At 34.2% G+C, this 19,973-nt stretch overlaps 1 protein-coding gene across 1 annotated transcript; it reads right to left on the reverse strand.

The window, feature by feature from the left end:
• Positions 1 to 1,758: 1,758 nt before the first annotated feature.
• Positions 1,759 to 19,043, reverse strand: LOC117326184 (tyrosine-protein kinase receptor Tie-2-like). The gene is given in 18 exon segments (XM_033882826.1): positions 1,759 to 2,716; positions 2,718 to 2,738; positions 3,351 to 3,450; positions 4,016 to 4,153; positions 4,474 to 4,544; positions 4,758 to 4,871; positions 5,500 to 5,684; positions 6,017 to 6,127; positions 6,456 to 6,642; positions 7,317 to 7,480; positions 7,737 to 7,874; positions 10,970 to 11,104; positions 11,691 to 11,825; positions 12,347 to 12,484; positions 13,471 to 13,608; positions 14,107 to 14,244; positions 14,667 to 14,753; positions 18,904 to 19,043. Coding segments are annotated over 18 exon segments (2,166 nt in total). The 5' UTR covers positions 19,028 to 19,043; the 3' UTR covers positions 1,759 to 2,674.
• Between the last annotated feature and the right edge of the window lie 930 nt (positions 19,044 to 19,973).

Here is a 19,973-nt window from a genome sequence, read left to right on the forward strand (position 1 = left end):
ACCTGCCAAAAGCGACGTTTTATATGGACTTCTATGTAAGGCCACCTGCCAAAAGTAACATTTTATATGGACCTCTATATACGGCCACCTGCCAAAAGTAACATTTTATATGGACCTCTATATAAGGCCACCTGCCAAAAGTGACATTTTATATGGACCTCTATGTAAGGCCACCTGCCAAAAGTGACGTTTTATATGGACCTCTATATAAGGCCACCTGCCAAAAGTGACATTTTATATGGACCTCTATATAAGGCCACCTGCCAAAAGTAACATTTTATATGGACCTCTATGTAAGGCCACCTGCCAAATGTTACATTTTATATCGACCTCTATATACGGCCACCTGCCAAAAGTGACATTTTATATAGACCTCTATATAACGCCACCTGCCAAAAGAGACGTTTTATATGGACCTAGAAGGCCACCTGCCAAATGTGACATTTTATATGGACCTCTATGTAAGGCCACCTGCCAAAAGTTACGTTTTATATGGACCTCTAATAAGGCCACCTGCCAAAAGTAACAATTTATAGGGACCTCTATATAAGGCCACCTGCCAAAAGCGACGTTTTATATGGACCTCTATGTAAGGCCACCTGCCAAAAGTGACATTTTATATGGACCTCTATGTAAGGCCACCTGCCAAAATTGACGTTTGATATGGACCTCTATATAAGGCCACCTGCCAAAAGTAACATTTTATATAGACCTTTATATACGGCCACCTGCCAAAAGTGACATTTTATATGGACCTCTATATAAGGCCACCTGCCAAAAGTGACATTTTATATGGACCTCTATATAACGCCATCTGCCAAAAGTGACATTTTATATGGACCTCTATATAAGGCCACCTGCCAAAAGCGACGTTTTATATGGACCTCTATGTAAGGCCACCTGCCAAAAGTGACATTTTATATGGACCTCTATATAACGCCACCTGCCAAAAGTGATATTTTATATGGACCTCTATGTAAGACCACCTGCCAAAAGTAACATTTTATATGAACCTCTATGTAAGGCCACCTGCCAAAAGTGACATTTTATATGGACCTAGAATGTTAGGCCACCTGTCAAAAGTGACGTTTTATATGGACCTCTTTATAAGGCCACCTGCCAAATGTTACATTTTATATGGACCTCTATATAACGCCACCTGCCAAAAGTGATATTTTATATGGACGTCTATGTAAGGCCACCTGCCAAAAGTGACATTTTATATGGACCTCTATATAAGGCCACCTGCCAAAAGTGACATTTTATATGGACCTCTATATAAGGCCACCTGCCAAAAGTGACATTTTATATGGACCTCTATATAAGGCCACCTGCCAAATGTTACATTTTATATGGACTTTTATATAAGGCCACCTGCCAAAAGCGACGTTTTATATGGACCTCTATGTAAGGCCACCTGCCAAAAGTGACATTTTATATGGACCTCTATATAAGGCCAACTGCCAAAAGTAACATTTTATATGGACCTCTATATAAGGCCACCTGCCAAAAGTGACATTTTATATAGACCTCTATGTAAGGCCACCTGCCAAAAGTGACGTTTTATATGGACCTCTATATAAGGTCACCTGCCAAAAGTGACATTTTATATAGACCTATATGTAAGGCCACCTGTCAAAAGTGACGTTTTATATGGACCTCTATATAAGGCCACCTGCCTATAAAGATAACTTTTCCAGGTTCCCTCTTGAGTCATGTTTGACTCTTTGTAACAGAAAAGGAACAACTCTCTTTTTTCTAGACAAAAAGAACAATTTTATTTTGAAAACATAAAAAGTGGGTGAATAACATTTTTATAAATATATGTAATCTGCTACTTGTACATGTTAAAGTATTCTCAATGATTTCGGTAATTTTATAAATAAATAATGTAGGATATTGTACAAAATATTACACGAGTGCTATACCATAACATATAAATATATATCTACATTTCTTTCCCTGACGATGAACCTATTTTGCATGGTCCTATACATGGTCCTGTTTTATAATATTTTCCATGTACAATGTACTTTAATTCCCAAAGAATTTCATTAGAAGTGCCTCTTCTACTCCAACTTTACCTTGTTGGATGAAAATCTTCCCGAAAAATAGAAGGTATTCCTATCCTATTACCCTCCTCTCTGACGACGACCATCTATCAGACATCGCCCGTTCGTCGTCTAGAGCTACGTTATCGAAGCTAGCCGAAAAAGGACCGCTCAGTCAAAAACTATTATTTTACTTCACGTGAAATGCAGACAATCAGATGTCAACGAAATCCCACTTGGTTGTAACACAGTTCTAGACCATAAGGAGCAAATGAAACCTAATAATGTTTTGGGAGATAAAACAATATCTCACGTAATACGACACTTATTTTCTCCTGATTTCATCATAAAACGAAACTTGAAGGAAATCTCAAGGTAAAAACAGAGGACTTTCATAATGACGACTCTGCGTCATCTAAGATGGCGGTTTATCTAGATCTTCTGCTAGTACGCTGAAAGTCAATCTCCTGCATCGACACTCGTGTGTTTTTATTTTTCCTCCAACTGCACGTGCCGTATGCAGAACTGTCTTTAACACTTTATCTGGATCCAGAATAACATTCTTTATATATATATATTCAGAAATATCACAAAATGTTTGTTAAGTATTATTATGTAGGTCACTATCGTACACTGTCGATTTCAGCATAATGGTTTCCTTCATTTCACATCCAAGTTCATATAAATCTGCAACAGAAAATACTCTGTGATCATCACATATATGAGCAAATGGTAAGTCATATGATGTTTCGTTTGTGTGATAGACTATCTTACACAAAGATGAATCGCTGCAATCAGCAAAAATGTCAAATTTAAAATGGAAGTATTTGGATCTTCATTCAGTAGCAATCGCAAGATAAAAACCTAGTTTGAAAAATAAAAAAAAAAATACCAATAATAAAGAAATCATATTTCCAACTAAAGATTGATAAAACGTGGCCAAATCTACGTATTTGCATGGTGACCCTTGAAAAAGAAGCAGGGGAATGAGACCAGGAAAATTAAATAACAATACAATGCAATTCTTTGAATTATTTTCTCGCCAATTAAAGGAATCCCACATTATTAAGTCTAAAATGACGGGGACGAAATATCTGTACAAGGCAAGCCCGGTCGATCGAAAATGGTAGGTGTTCTAGCAATTCTGATGATTCAAATAATGGTATTTATAATTTATCAATGAAAGTGTTATTGCATTATAAGAACATTAATGATATCGGAGTTTTCTGTGATAACAGAGTTAATATCAGTATTTTCCGTCATAACAATGTTTAATGTTACAATAACAATTATGCCTACCTGGCTGTCCTCTACCATGCGTTGTAGTCTCAAACACAACTCGGAGAATTGTGGTCTACTCATAGGTCTTTCATTCCAACACTGCAGCATCATGGCATACCTGGAATCACATTAATCACACAGGTACAGATTGTATACCTGGAATCACATTTATCACACAGGTACAGAGTATATACCTGGAATCACATTTATCACACAGGTACAGATTGTATACCTGTACTCACATTTATCACACAGGTACAGATTGTATACCTGTACTCACATTTATCACACAGGTACAGATTGTATACCTGGAATCACATTTATCACACAGGTACAGAGTATATACCTGGAATCACATTTATCACACAGGTACAGATTGTATACCTGGAATCACATTTATCACACAGGTACAGAGGATATACCTGGAATCACATTTATCACACAGGTACATATTGTATACCTGGAATCACATTTACCGAGTCTATCTGGATAAATCTGTTACCACACTAGACGTGTGAACTCCATTAAACTACATTTCTTGACAAATCGTTGATGACGTAAACGATAAGATTAAGAGTAAACATATGTACACGAGCGTGAACCCATGGATAAAAATAAAATAAAAACACGTGCATATTCAATTTTTTCATTGTAAGCACGGTAACATAAAAATGAGCACTCACATGGCTGGTTCACACTTCTTTGGTCGCCGGAGTCGAAAGCCCTGTTTAAGAAGGTTACACATTTGCTGTGTCTCCAGACCGTGGTATGGGGTACCGCCGAGGGAAAACACCTCCCATAACAGTATTCCAAACGACCACCTGAAAACCGTATACAACTCAACACTGTAGGGGTACTGTTAAAATTTTAACCGAAATATCTAAAGTGTTAGATAATTGATAAAACTCCCATTCTCAGAATCATACAATAAAATTCAAAATGTAGCAAATTAAAATCGTGCGCAAACCATACGATTCAATAACAGCATTGATTTTGTTAAACATGTGAATTTAACATTATTAAGGAATATTATAAAGAAAGAAATGCGTGCAAAATGGATGAAAATATATTTGAATTTAAGAACATTTTCGTAACAATTTAAATTTCATTTCCTATTGAAGATTAAAATGTTCCTACTTACACATCGCTCTGTGTAGTATACGTAGCATTGAAGAGAGATTCTGGTGCGAGCCATCTAACCGGTACTCTTGTCTGTAAAATAAAGAAAATGAAAAGTAAACAAAAGGCAAAGATCTAGATATATCAATGAAAGTTTGGAAATTCGAAAATAGAAAAGTCTCCTAAATCTTTCATACCACAACATCAATTGATATTTGACATAAAATACATGTTTGATAAGAAAAATAAAATCGAAATGTAAGCCACTAATTGGATTTAGGTTATAGCGGATATAATCTGACTTACATTTGACGTTTTTATGTAGGTGTCGTCATGTTTTGACAAACCAAAATCTGCCACTTTAGCGATGAGATTGTCATCAAGAAGTACGTTCCTGGCTGCTACGTCTCGGTGGATTATCTAACAGTGAAAAAGGAAAGATGGTGAGTAAATTGATATTTATTATATATCTTACATTTTTTAATGATTCTATTCCGTTTTAACGTAAATCATATACTTTTAATTCAAAAGTAAATGAAACATGACATTGGATTCCTTAGCAAAGTGTACTTTTCAATTAAATACTAAATCTTGTTTTTGTCGATTTCATCGGCTGATTAATTGAGTTTGTTTGGAATCGAGACAACTTTAACAAACTGTTGTTCATAAGGAATTTAATTTAATTTGAACTTAACTCATCACCCCACGTGATCGATAAAGTAAGTCGCGATAATTAAATTTCAATCCAACCCGCTTGTTTTTAACCAGAGCGTTATAGCAAGCCTACATGTACTATCGATATATGCTAGAACTTGCGCAAGTCTACGCAATGATATACACCATTTCATTGAACGTAATACAAACAAATACTCTTAAGTACAAAGTTTATTACAATAAATGAAAAAAAAAAAAAAAAAAAAATTAGTCAATATTTTTTAGGATACTTCAAAGCCTGATAAATGGTATGGAATAAGGACAATTTATAACAGGCAGACTAAAGCAGTTTCATTGAGTCTAACTTTAGTAGAAATTGAAACATTACACGTACCTGTTTTTCTACCAAGTGATTTAATCCTGATGCCACGTCCAATGCAAACTTCAGGAGGACAGAATTCTGAACCGGTGTAATGGACCTGGTATTATCGTATATATGGAATTTTCCCTTCCGGATTTTTCTAAGATAACTCCTTAAATCCCCATTCTTTGCATATTCCATGGCAACGTACATTGTTCCTGAAAAAGTTACAAATATTTTCGTATGAAATACTATTAGCTGCTATCAGCGAAAACGTATGATAACAGAATAGGTGAAATTATAGAAAATTACATTACTTTATATACTGTAAACGTACATATTTAAGCGATAATCTTATTTTAGCGATTTTCCCGCTGAAAGAGTTTAGCTAAATTTTGATTGCGCTAAAGGTAGTTTACCTACAATAATTTATATCGCAAGCATTGTCGGCGAGCTAATATATCATTGCGCTCACCCGTTTTAATTAGCAATAGCGCTAACATTTGAGAACGCTAAAATGAATACATTTACAATAGTTAATACACGTTACCTTGAATGTGGCAAGCTCCGACAAGACATACTACGTTCGGATGGTGACCGACCTTTTTTAATATGTTTAGTTCATTGATGAAGTCCGTCTTGTCCTTCTCTGAAGCAGTTGCTGAAAGTGAAGATAATGTTGCGTAATAATAAAGATGCATTTGTAGACAGTCAATTTTATGTAATTACAAAACGAATAATAGCACAAATGTTAAAAATAATTGAGGTGTTTTAAAGTCAGAAAAATATGGAGGACAAAATGAAAATTAAAAAAACAAACTTTGCCTTATTGAATTCATGACATAACGATATATTCCATATAATGACGTCACAATCTCCATGGTACCTTACACGAGCAACATGTAAGAAAATACATCATAATTATGGGAGAAATAGACCAATTATGTGATAATAAATTATAAACTTCTAAAGCTAATTAACTGACATACATTTCAAGGATTTGACTGCCACGTTGATTCTGTTATCTCTATCCTTCTTCACATATCCTTTCTTCACCATGCCGAATTGACCATGCCCTAATTTTTCTGTGGTGAGTATCAGGTTGTATTTATTTAATTCCCATGGCCCATTTAGCACTTGCTCGTACACATGGGCTTCAGGCTCTTGAAAACTTCTCTGAAGTAAATAGAAAAAATACTTTGTGGTATATACGTACAAACACAATTAGATCTACTATCGGTATGGGAATGAAATCATATTTCTAACTCAAAAATCGATGAAAGGAGGGGGAGGTCTGACCAAACTATAGATTTACATGGACACTGTTGAAAAAGGCAATAAAAATAAGACCATGTGTTTCAGAGGGGGAAGCGTCTTCTGCTTCATCAACGGCAAATGCCATGTAGATCTAGGTCAAATCAAGGTTAAGTTGTGTCCTTGAAATAATAATCAAGATGGTCATAACAGAACCACCGGAGAAATAACAAAATCAGAGAGGAAATGTGGCCGAGAATGTTTATAAATCTCCAAATAGATAAATTGTCTTTCGTATGCCATTGATATAGGATCCCTCGATCATTTACAGTGAATCTTTGATATATGACCCTTTGTTTATTTCTTTTGAATATAAACAGTAAAACATTGGCATGTTTTCCATATTTTTTGGGATATATTGTCCTTCATTTATACACTGAAACTTCGATTAATGTCTTTAGTATGTGAACAGTTACACCCACGTATCTTTTCCATCAAATATGCAATGAATCTTACACCATTTCCATATGACATATATTTTCCTCATTTGCAAATATTTTTCATTAGTTCAGCTATAGAGGTAAGGAGGCACCTACCGTGGTAAGTCTGTAGAACCTGCTGAGGAACCTGCCATGACGTGGCCTAAGGAACAGGAAGTATACGATCGTGGCGGTAAATAACAAGGTCAAGGTCACAATACACGAGACGAGTACAGGTACTATAGCGCCGGACATTTCGTACGGCATACTTCTTCCTGACGCTGAAAATAAAGAAATGACGTCATGTACAATAACAACTTAATAGAAGTGTACAGAAACAAAGACATCACATTGGTTAATGGAAACTATTAATGGCGTTACAAAAACAATTGCTGTGATTGTTCGTATGTTTGACATGAGGACATGGAACCATTCATTTTTGTATTAAATCCCTCTATCATCAGATATATATAAAGTGCCTCAATTATAGATATACAGTCGACAAGTAAAATACAAAAAAAAAAACTTATACTTTACCATCAAGGCACCGTATTCCTGTATATCCATCCTCACAACCATTAGGACATTCCCCCGTTGTTAGATTGCAAGACGTATCGCCACCACACATACCGCATTTGTATGTACATCCATGGCCGTAGTATCCTTTTTCACAACCTACAGAATACAGAAGCAACCATGTTTTAATAAGGGTAATATCCTCTGATGTGAAACAGGTTAAAGTTGGTAAGTATGGAACACCTACCACTCACATTCTTATCATACTGTTCTTTGTCCATATGACATGTAATTTTCACTGATTTTATCTCTCAGAGGCAATTTAACCTGATGAATAGACATAGTTTATTTTGGTATAGGAATCCCTTCATAAGATTAATACACCATATTATTTTTTATCAAACTGATTTATCTTTATTAAATGGCGATATGCTAAAGCTGATTGTGAATCACTGAAGATATAATTTTATTCAAATTTCTTCATCGCTAAACTTGTACATTGTGTAATTGATAATTTAATAAATGTATCTATATTCCTATATTACCAGCTTACATAGATAACTTGACGTGACGTTTTATAAAATGTTTGCTCATAGACTACTTTTTGTGATGATGCATACATAATAAAAGTCGTTATTCGGTTATTCTAATTGGCTAAGGAACTTATATTGTGTAAAACTCTTGAAAACTTAAGCAGACTTCAACAGAATTTTGCAAGATGTGTGAATTCTGAGTCCTGACTGGGATAATCACGTCTATTGTTTATGAACACAACAACAATTTTTTGGATTTGTTTCTTAATCTGGAAAAAGTGGTGATATGTGCAAAAAAAATGCAAAGTATACTTTACAGCGACCCCGTGTTTATAATATCCCCTTACGAAGTTTTGTTTTGTTAAAGATGAAAATAAATATCAGAACATCGTTGGAAATGAAGCATTTGCTTTTCAAATCTTTCATTGATTGGCTGCTATGAAGATGGGGGCTCATATAATCAAGTACCTCATTACGCATGACTGCCTGGTACCAAAAAAGACGTGATAGGTCATTGAAATGTTAATGGTGTTCGTTTTTGAAGTTTTTTAATATCCTTTGTTCTAAATCAAAATTTCTTTCAAGGCCTAGCATAGCCTGACCGCCGGTCTGTTTGGCCCTTATGTCAGAAGAAACGTTAGCATGGTGTTACGTCGTTTTACATTATACTTTATAAAACTCCTCAGGGTTTGTACTTCCTACTCTACTTAAGGACAGAGTGTTTTCATCAATTAAAAAGAAATATAGTCCGTCATAAATGCCTGCTTCGGCCTTGACATAGAAACTCTCATTACAACCAACAGGTCTTGTTTACATAGAGAATCTACCTTCAATCAGACGTCTGAAAGTGATATCCTATTTTTATTCTAGTGACGAAAATTTAGCCGTGCATAATGAAAATAGAGCATGGATATTGGGCCAACACCCATTCATAATTATCATTGTCAGTCTCTCAGATCTTAGCCTCTCTCCTATACAAAAGTTCGTTGCCGATAGATTTGTTTCTTATGTATTAAAACCAAAGTGTACACTGTATATACACCCGGCTATAATTGGCTGTCATGACATCCTGTCGTGCTTTCTATTGTCATTGCGAGTTTAGATATTATCAAACCAAAACGGAATTATTAGGTCATGACCTTCATGCTATCTTTTTATAGCTCTCAACTGAGACTCGTGTCAGAGCTTAATTGATTTCGAAACTCTGAGACAGGGTCATGATGGAAGAACATGAATTCTGTTGGTCTTATTCGTTTGTTATGCAAAGTTATACTTTCCCTGCATATATCCGCAAACTTGTTACTATTTACATGTGATTTTTTCAGTTTTGTGAAAAAAAAAAACAAAAACAAAAAAAACAAAAAAAAAACACAAAATGTTCAGCATTGTTATAAGAACCATCTTTATCAATAGTACTGTTCAATGGGGTCAGATTATTTGACGTCATTCTAAGGGATTATGTTAAATTAAATCGTAGTTATTTTGAATTTTATGTTTATGTTATTTTAGGTGCTACTTCGCCGGAAACTTCTAACAGCTTGTCATAAAATATGTATAAAATGACACCCACAAGAAATGAATCACAGCGTGGTAAAATGATCGCTTATACGACCGAAAATTACGCAACAAAATATAGGTGGAGCACAACAGAATGTATTCACTTGAAAGTTAAAAGGGAAGCTCAGACTTTTGGAGAGCGGTTATAGCGTAAAGTCTGTTACTTTTGGTATGGTATGAATATACATTATTATAATATTTTTATTTATTTATTTATTTATTTTTAATTTATTTTTATTTATTTATTTATTTTTGAATGTTCAGGTGCTTCGGATACATTTGATATTTGTTGTAATATAAAAATCAAACGACTATATCATTAACAACGTGGGCGCTCAAATCTAAAATTAATAATAAATTTCATTTGTATCTATGTTAAGGAGTTTCAAAGAACTACATACACTGTATTAATTTGATTTCCTCACTTAATTATGGTTATGTAGCATCAAATAACAGAGTCATTTCTGCTGTAGACGAGCTTTTTATGTTTGGTACCATTGTGTATATATTATTCGATTGATTGTTTTTTAAGCAATTATGATTCTTATCTATCTTAAAGTCATGGGGTCTGCGATATTAACGTGAGAAATATGTCCAGTTTTCATGGAACGACTTTCAATGTGAATTAATCAATTAAATAATACCTTACATTGTTTTGTTTTATCTGTCATAACTATAATTAAGGAGATATTGACGATTGTTTCCGTCAACTCGTTATCATCGTATCCATAATCATTATCTACCAGATTTCAACATACAAAAATCGCTTTTCTCACATAATATTCATGGAAAAGAAAAAAAAACATGTTTTTTTCATTGCAAGTCATATAGTTGCAAGCAAATATCGCAGATCCTATAACGTCAACAAAAATCAAAATATCTAAGAATATGGAACATTTATAGATAGTGTCGCACGGCGGAAGGTACGACAGTCTCGTAAATAAACCTTACTCGCCTTACGGGATAAATGACTTCGAAAATAAGCCTTGAAAATAGGCATGCTTCGAAAATAAGCCTTGAAAATAGGCATGCTTCGAAAATAAACCTGGGATTCCTTACCAAAAAAATTATAATTTTAGGGAATGACTTTCGTTAAATTGGACAATATCTTAAAGTCACAACCATTCCGAACCACGATATGTTATTTATGAGTAAGATACGTACTGACTTGGCACCTCCTGCCCCTCCAGCCTGGCCGGCATCCTTCTGTACATATCCCCCGACTGTCACATGTTGTGTTCTTGTAACACTGTCCGCACGTCATGCTACAGTTCTCTCCGAACGTTCCCGGCCGACACTCTGTAACATAATTTTACCAATCAAGAAACGATATTGCTGATTTGTCGATTGAAAAGGTTCAGTAAAATTATCAGATAAATGTGACGTCGTAGTTTAAACTCAAAATTGAGGAAACGAGGACAACACATGACCAATTAGTGAGTGTTACATAAATACCATTAACAAGAGAATAATGAGTTTTTTGGAACCATCAAGGGTTTCTGCTTTGTCGACAACATTCGCCACGTAAATTAAGATTTAATACAGATATTTCATGTTCTCAAAGTGAGAACTAGAAGAGTTGTGATAATGCATGTAGGGTTACATTTACATATTTCTCTTTTATTCTGCGGACATTCTCGAAACAAGTCTTTATTTTTGGGTTGTTTTGTTGTTGTTGTTGTTGTTGTTGTTGTTGTTGTTATTGTTGTTGGTTTTTTTTCGTTTTTTTTCAGGGGGGGGGGGGGGGGGTAAAACATTGGCGATTTACGCACAATTCAAATTATTCACTTAACTATCTCATTCACAAAGTGTTTGAAACTACCATTTATCTTTTCTTATGACATTACCAGTTTTTTATGAAAATATTTATAGCGAAGTTACCTACTTTCTTGACATGTCGGTTCCTGCCAGCCGGTTGCACATCCGTAAAGACACCTTCCGGTCTCGTGGTCACATGTACCGTTTCTACAGTTACCACATTTCCTTAGACAACCTTTGCCAAAATATCCACGGGTACATCCTGTAGCGGAAAGACAAAACATGAAATTGTGCCGATGTTTCATCAAATATCCATTGTGTTACTGGACCATAACATTGCTGGCTAAATAACTCATTTTGTGCTCAATTTAACATTTCAACATATTATGCTTATTATGTTCATCATGTTTGTTGTTGTTTTGGTTTTTTTTTTAATTTTTGTGGTTTTTTTGTTTTTTTTCTTGTTTTTTTTTTTTTTTTTTTAGTTTGTGAAATTCATGGATCAGTGAGTGCATATTGTCACTATGAGATCGATGACCTTAAAACATGTAATCAAAAGACCAGATTCTCTATACATTGCAATGGAGGAGCAGAGTTAATGTGCTTTGAATGAAGTTTTCCTGTAGATTGTGTAGGTAATGCTAATGTGTTTTAACTCACTTAACATGTAATCAAAAGACCAGATTCTCTATACATTGCAATGGAGGAGCAGAGTTAATGTACTTTGAATGAAGTTTTCCTGTAGATTGTGTAGGTAATGCTGAAAAATGTGTTTTAACTCACTTAACACACAATTTTCTCCTGACCAGCCTGCTGCGCAGCCATTTCTACATCCGCCTGTTACGTGGTTACAAGGGACATCGTCTGCGCAATGGCCACACTTTATGGCACAATCAAGACCGTAAAATCCTCTATTACATTCTGAAAAAAATGATAAAGTTCTCGTATATAATGGAGCAATACATATATATAATATATATATATACATATCCACGGATTACATTGAAAAAGGACAATATGTTCCGGAAGATTAAATGTCTTCAGCCTCATTGATGACACCCGCCATTCAAAGTGCGAACTCAGGAAATTTCATGTTCATGTTTAATAGATTATCCGCACATCATCATCACAAAAATCATACATTTTTATATCTTGAATTGATTTCTTTGAAAGAGCAAAACAAATAAATTTAAATTAAATGGTTTCTCATGATCCTAACAATAGCTTCGTAAATTACTTTATTTGTGCAGAAATTTGTCCTCAAATAAAATGAATAAAATAATTAAATTGCTTCACTTCAGCTGATTATCAGAAATTGTAAGACTCAATCGCATTTATTCTTTTATTAGTAAATGTAATATTATTGACTGGTGACATTAATATAAACATATAGGCCTATATATAAAATTATATAAAATTATCATGACGTTATTCGAAATATTACTTTTTATACCTTTTTACAGAGTTCTGCGAACTTAATATTGTATTACCTTCGTAATGTAGAAATTGGATGTGACAATTCATATGCAACTTAAATTGTCGCAAAGTTGGCACTGACTAACAAGGAATCTTTTGATTATATCGCTAAACCATCTTCACTGAATGTGCCCAAATAACTTAACGTTTTTTCAGATGATTATTCTGTTTAGTGACATTACATTGGGAGTAAGTTTCGAAAATAGAAAAGTCAGGCGTAAATGGCTCCAAGCTAATTGGCTGAATAAGTGCTACATATCTAGACAGCTTATCTAAAAACACATTTATCAACATTTTAGACAGTTTATCTAAAAAATCATTTATCAACATTTTACATACAGGTTAAGTTTACTTTCAGTTGGTATCTTTCTAAGTAGCCTTTTCCATTTATTCCATATATAATCGGATGTGACCTTTGTTTGTTGACTGACCTGAGTCGCACCTCTCCTCAGTCCATCCCTGAGTACATCCAGCGCTACACTTTCCAGACACTGTATTACAGGCCTTGTTTTGTCGACAGTGACCACACTCTTCAGAACAGTCCAGACCGTATCTAAATGGCTCGCAGGCTGTATAATAAAGTGAAACCAATCAGGTAGGCCTGGTTCCCCTAAAGTTTCTAAACTTAAGGAAGTCCCTTTACGTAAATTTCCCATAGGAAAGCATTACATAATTCAAGAGAAAATCTAAATATAGGAACCTTCCTTAAACTCTGGAATGTATTTTTTTATTTTATTTTTATTTTTTATTTATTTATTTATTTATTTATTTTTAGAACGGGGGACATATTTTAACACAAATGTCTAATTTGGTTACTAGGTAATAACTAAATACCTTATTAGAACAAAATAAACATACATAAATAAACATACATGTACTTCACTATCTGCTTATCCTATTTATCCGGTTGTGTGGGATTCTGTTCCAAATATAAGCATCAGTCAGGACAGGGCATAATTCGCATGAATATTCATTTATTCCATTATATATATGGTATAGGTGCTTCTATAACTCGCTGCAATGTAGTAAAACTTCTATTATCAGTTGTAACCTCGAAATATACTTACATGTGTTACAGAACTGGCCAGTCCAGCCCGGAACACATCCGTCAATACACTTGCCACTCACCGGGTCACACGTGGCGTCGTCCCGACAATGTCCACACGAATGTACACAGTTGATACCATAGTAAAACCTCTCACATTCTGTCAGGTGATCAGACGGTTTGTAATTTAATAATTACACAATATCCACATAATTGGTAGTACTTCAGAATTAAAATATATCATTTCTTTATCAAAATAATAAACCAGAATACGATAAAATTAGCTTTCATTTACATATCAATTCAATGGATCATAGTTAATTGTATACGTAATTGATTCAGTGTGCATGCGTCTTGATACTTCAGATATATTTATTTTTATCAAAAGTTTAGCGCATACCCGCTCGGTAACTGTTTAAACAGATTAGCAGACTCATAAAATTGCGCACTCTCAAAAGTTGCGTTAGAAAAAAGTTTTTTTTAATGCAAAATTCTCGAGTTGAAAATTAAGCGGAATCATTATATTTGAATACCTAAAGGGGGCGTATGTATAACAGCTGCAGAATGGTTAGTCTTACTTACGTTTGTCACATTCAGTTCCTTTCCAGCCGGCCGCACACCGCCCAAGACAAGGCTTGTCACAACCATGTACACAATGATTTGCACACCCTAAAACAAACACGACCAGACATTTTGTATAATACTGATCTCGATGGATTTTTTGGCTTGGTTTTCTTCGAAGGATCTCTCATTTATCATATGTATGCTTTGTTTTTCGTAGCAATGTGTGGTAAGAATGCTAGTCTTCCTTTCCAATAATACTTCCCATGTCGTATAAACACGTTATTTAATTGTGATTATTATTTTTGATAATTCTTTTCTATTCTGAAATCGAAAGTGCGTTTTCTTCATGTTGTATTTAATGATATTGGCCAAGGACATTAATAGCACTTTATTTGATACCACGGTAAGCTGTGAATGTGAAATATATATGAGACGTTTCATGAAGCTCAAAGTTTGACACAATTTGAATAACCCGGTGCCTTATCGAGCGTTGTCAGCTGTATACATATATAGATAAGCCTCTTCATATTGAAAGTTCAAAGTCTTAACACACATTTTTTATTTAGTTTTGACACCTTACCCTATTATTATCATCCATATAACCTTCACATACATTTATGATATATAAGTGTTGGAGTGGGAAAGTACTCTATCCGAGAGGAACCAACAAATACACTCTATTACTTCAACTTATGAGATCTTGAGACCGAGCGGAGACTTCCTATTCTTGTTTTAAATTACCCTCACACTGGTAGGTTCCCCTTTTGCCAAGTCACGATATCGAGGTGTGTTTTGTGGGTAATTAATTTAACCAATGAGGGCATGCACTATGTACACGAGAACACACTTCCTCTCCTTCAAACATAATTTTTGCTATCAAACGGTTTGTCAGGGCTGGCCGTTATTGTTTCAGAGTGTCGCGTTCAGCAGCAACCCACCACCATGGTGTGAAATTTAGCACGTCCTCCGCTAATTGCACCGAGATAGTTTGTGTAGTGACACTGACTAAAAGTGTTTGTGTTATTGCTTGTTGTGCCAAAACAGGAAATAACGCATATCCATTGTAGTTAAAAAACAAAACAAAAAACAAAACAAAAACTTTATTTACTTCCTGCAATTGATCTCCCAACTGGTATTCAAGCGTTTTGACAATCATGGATCCAGCATGACATAAATGCTAATTAGCAGTGTATCCCCATGCCTATGTCAGCATCTAGTGAAGGTGCCCTTATAACTTCTAACGCGTACTTTGATCCTCTTAAGCTTCATATGAAAAACCATATCGCATTCGTTGAATCTGTTCTTCTATTGATCATGGATATACTCAGGTATTTTGAATATTACAACATATGATTTGTTTTTATTCAATAAAAATGGCATTCATAAAAATATATGTCTTAACTCTTGAATAACTTTTAGATGAAATTGGCAATAATTTCATATATTGCATTGCCGACATTTTTCTAACTTTAAAACCACGTATTATCAATAACAATTTATATTATTAATCATTAGTAACATACTATTATCACAGGTATAAAATAAAAACCAATGCTCTCTTCGTTTTTAAAATGTATTTTTGTGAATAACCTTCCCTACTTTAAAAAGAGCGCCTTTATTATAGGTGGACTCGTTTGAAGTAAATGTTGTGTGTGGTTATTTTAAAAGTCGAATGAATTACCCGCTAGACCGCCTACCATGCAGTTATGAAAACTCCTACGATGTATTTAAAGTAATATTTTAGGTAAACGTCAAGCTGAAGAGAAGCTGAAAAAGGGAACTTTACTTTCAAGTTTATAGAGATTAAAAGTCGTCAAAATTCATGTTATGCAATGGCAAGGTGAAATCTTCAATATTACGATGTAAAATGAAAACAATGGGATAAGTATATTAAATTTGCTATATGTGTCACAACATATTCATTCAATAAATTATACATGATTTGCTCATATTTTAGATCCGATATTGAAATTACTTTCAATAATAACGGTCACAAAGTAATAAACACTGACATTAAATAAATAATTTCGAAATTAAGTTAAATGCTTAAAATAGGACATCTGGGAACTAATGTATGCTTACCGAAAAAAAGACCGTAACAAAATTATTTTTTAATTTGACTTAGTTTGCTGAAGGAGGCAAACAAATCTGTCAATGGTTGATTTGTTTTAGTGAACTGAAAGAGACTTATTTTTCGAAGGTTGCTTTGATTTAATGAAATGAAAAAGCCTTACTTTGTCAAATGTTAATTTGTTTTAGTGAACTGAAAGAGATTTAATGTTTTCGAAGGTTGATTTGGTTTAATGAACTAAAAGAGCCAAACTTTGTCCGAGGTTAATTTGTTTTAGTGAAGTAAAATATCCTAATTTTGTCAAAGGTTGATTTTAATTAATGAACTGAAAGTGTCCAAACTTTGTCAAAGGTTTATTTGACTTAGTGAACTGATAGAGCTCGATTTTGTCCAAGTTTGATTAAAATAGTTTCTTAACAAATTGACAGACGGGGAAATGATAATGTTTTTAAAAATAAACCTTACCGAATACCTACCTTTATGGTATCTCTACATTTATCTGTTCTATTGAAAACAGCCTCTTGTGTTAAAGAATCCAAAGTAATATTTATAGCTATTTGTTTAGATATTGCATTGACACCATTGTAGTTGATTCTGTTCATATTTAGAATTATAAAACAGTGTCAAAAGGACAACTATATTAATCTAAGAAAGGGCGTCTCAAAACTAGCATACATGTACCAAAAACATATCTAAATCGGTTCAGTTTGTAAACATTACATACCCCATGTCTACTTTTCTCAGCACAACATTTAATTTGAACTTGCTGAACCTGTGTTTCAGAGGTTATGTTCCTAATTAGGTGCACGAGTGCATGTCAATATGCTTCCATGTCCTACTCAGTTAAATTAGTCCCTATGTGACAGCCTTTTGGTACATTTACACATGGAAATGTTCCAGTTAGTGACTCATGATGTCAAGCCTATCTCGGCTATCTCGTCGTGATTTTCGAAGATCATATCATAAAAATAACACTTGTGACTAATATAGCTTGAGCGGTCAAACAAATAGTGCCATTAGATAGGCTTATACGGCATTGCTAATTGTACAGTTTACTGTATATAGTTAGATCTTAACGATATGTTGTGATGGTGAAAGAACATTATCTTATTTAAAATGGTTCGCAATATTTAGAACTTGACAGCTAATTTTAGCCATACGAAAGAAGGAAAATCATATTACATTATATCCGTGAGAACAATCTTAACAGTGACAATATATACTGATTTTATTTATTTATTTATAAACTGATAAGGTAGAAGACTTAAAGCAGGGAGTCTAAAGTGTTGTATAGTTATGTTTGCAGAAATCAACATACAGAGTGTACTTGTAAATTGTAAAAACTGATATATTTTATGCATAATATTGATTACAATTTTCGAAAACGTTACTTATTTCGAAAAACATATTAAGGATAAAAGTTATCATTGTATAAAACAGTCATTAACATCATACAATGGCAATTATCAATATGACATATAAAATACAATTTCGGAGTTTGTTAATCGTATGTGATATCAAACTTGATTACGCATTTTAAATATGAATTATTTTCCAAAATAATCAAATATGTATAATTAATTGAAATTTCCAATTATCAAAAAAGTACTTAAGCCATGAAATATTAAAAAAATACTATTACTTCATTTGAATAGTGATACGGTTTAGAATAAACAATTAGCCTGATCTAATATTGAAAAATATGCAATTTATTGATCTACTGGCTTTTGCAGCTTAAACAACAATTCATCTACAATTAGATAAATGTTCCTTCAAGTTTGGTAACTAAACGTGATGAAAACAAAACATACTTAAGATACATCCAGTTCACTGACAGTATATATGTAAAGATTTATATGAAGCCTGTAGTCGTAAAATAGTTAATAATACAAAGTAATAAAATGCCCATTATAAAGAATCACCTACATCTTGTAATTGGTAAGTGGTATACCCGGTAAACAATAGCCATTTATAATTTAATGATAATAATATATTATACATGATTTGCTCATATTTTAGATCCGATATTGAAATTAAAACTTGGTCATGTGCAAGATATAGGAGGATTCATAAGACTATTTATGGTTCATTACAGAGAAGGCACAAACAGGAAAACGCTAAAACCTCACTTTTGGAAAATGGTAATAGGAACATTAATTAATATATAAAATAAATCTTTCTTACCTTGAGTACTGGACACAACAAGGGACAATGACGCTAATAAAACCAAAAGCATGAATATGATTCCAACACCACTTTTCTTGGACAAGGTATAGACGTGTGCTGTCGCCATCCCAGTGGTATACATTGTGTCTCGGAGCCGGGTCCACTAGGCTGACTAAAGGCCGACGTAACCAGAACACAAGAACTTCCTTCCTGTGACCCAATCACGCAGACTTACAGGTCGCCAATTAACCCTTGTGAGGACATGTACATGATACTTTAATACGTTCGCACATGTACCAGGCTTTGACAATGCGACCAGATGTATCTGTCTGCCTACTTTGACAACGCTCACCGTACCACGGCCTGACGCTATTAATTCACTTAAATAGTTAAAAGGTTCAGAATAAACACTTGGCCGAATATAATATTGAAAATTATACAATTTATTAAATTACTGGACTTTTGCAGCTCCTCATCAAGATTTCGACATTTCTTTCGACATTTTTTGAGTTTGTTGATCGCCTCCTACGAAATTAAGATACTTTAGACATCACGGACCCGTTCAAAAAGGACTAAACAGCTGTATGATGTCCCTAACATCACTGACGAGTCCTAGAAGGACGAAACAGCTGTATGGTATCTATAATATCACAGACGAGTTCTAGAAGGACGAAACAGCTGTATGATGTCCCTAACATGACTTACAAGTTCTAGAAGGATTAAACAGCTGTATGGTGTATCTAACATCACTGACGAGTCCATGAAGGACGAAACAGTTGTATGATGTCCCTAACATCACTGACGAGATCTAGAAGAACCAAACAGCTGTATGATGTCTCTAACATCACTGACGAGTTCTAGAAGGACGAAACAGCTGTACGATGTCCCTAACCGTAGGCCGGTGGTTTTACTCCGGGTACTTCGGCTTTCCTCCACCTCCAAAAACTGGCACGTCCTTAAATGACCCTGGTTGTTAATAGAACGTTAAACAAAAACAAACAAACAAACAATGTTAATTATATTGAACGGTGCTATTATATTGTTTCTTTTGGACAATCCTTTGTAGTCATCGAAAAAGCCTGTTATGT

Source organism: Pecten maximus, chromosome 4 (genome assembly GCF_902652985.1).
Source record: "Pecten maximus chromosome 4, xPecMax1.1, whole genome shotgun sequence".
NCBI lineage: Eukaryota > Metazoa > Mollusca > Bivalvia > Pectinida > Pectinidae > Pecten > Pecten maximus.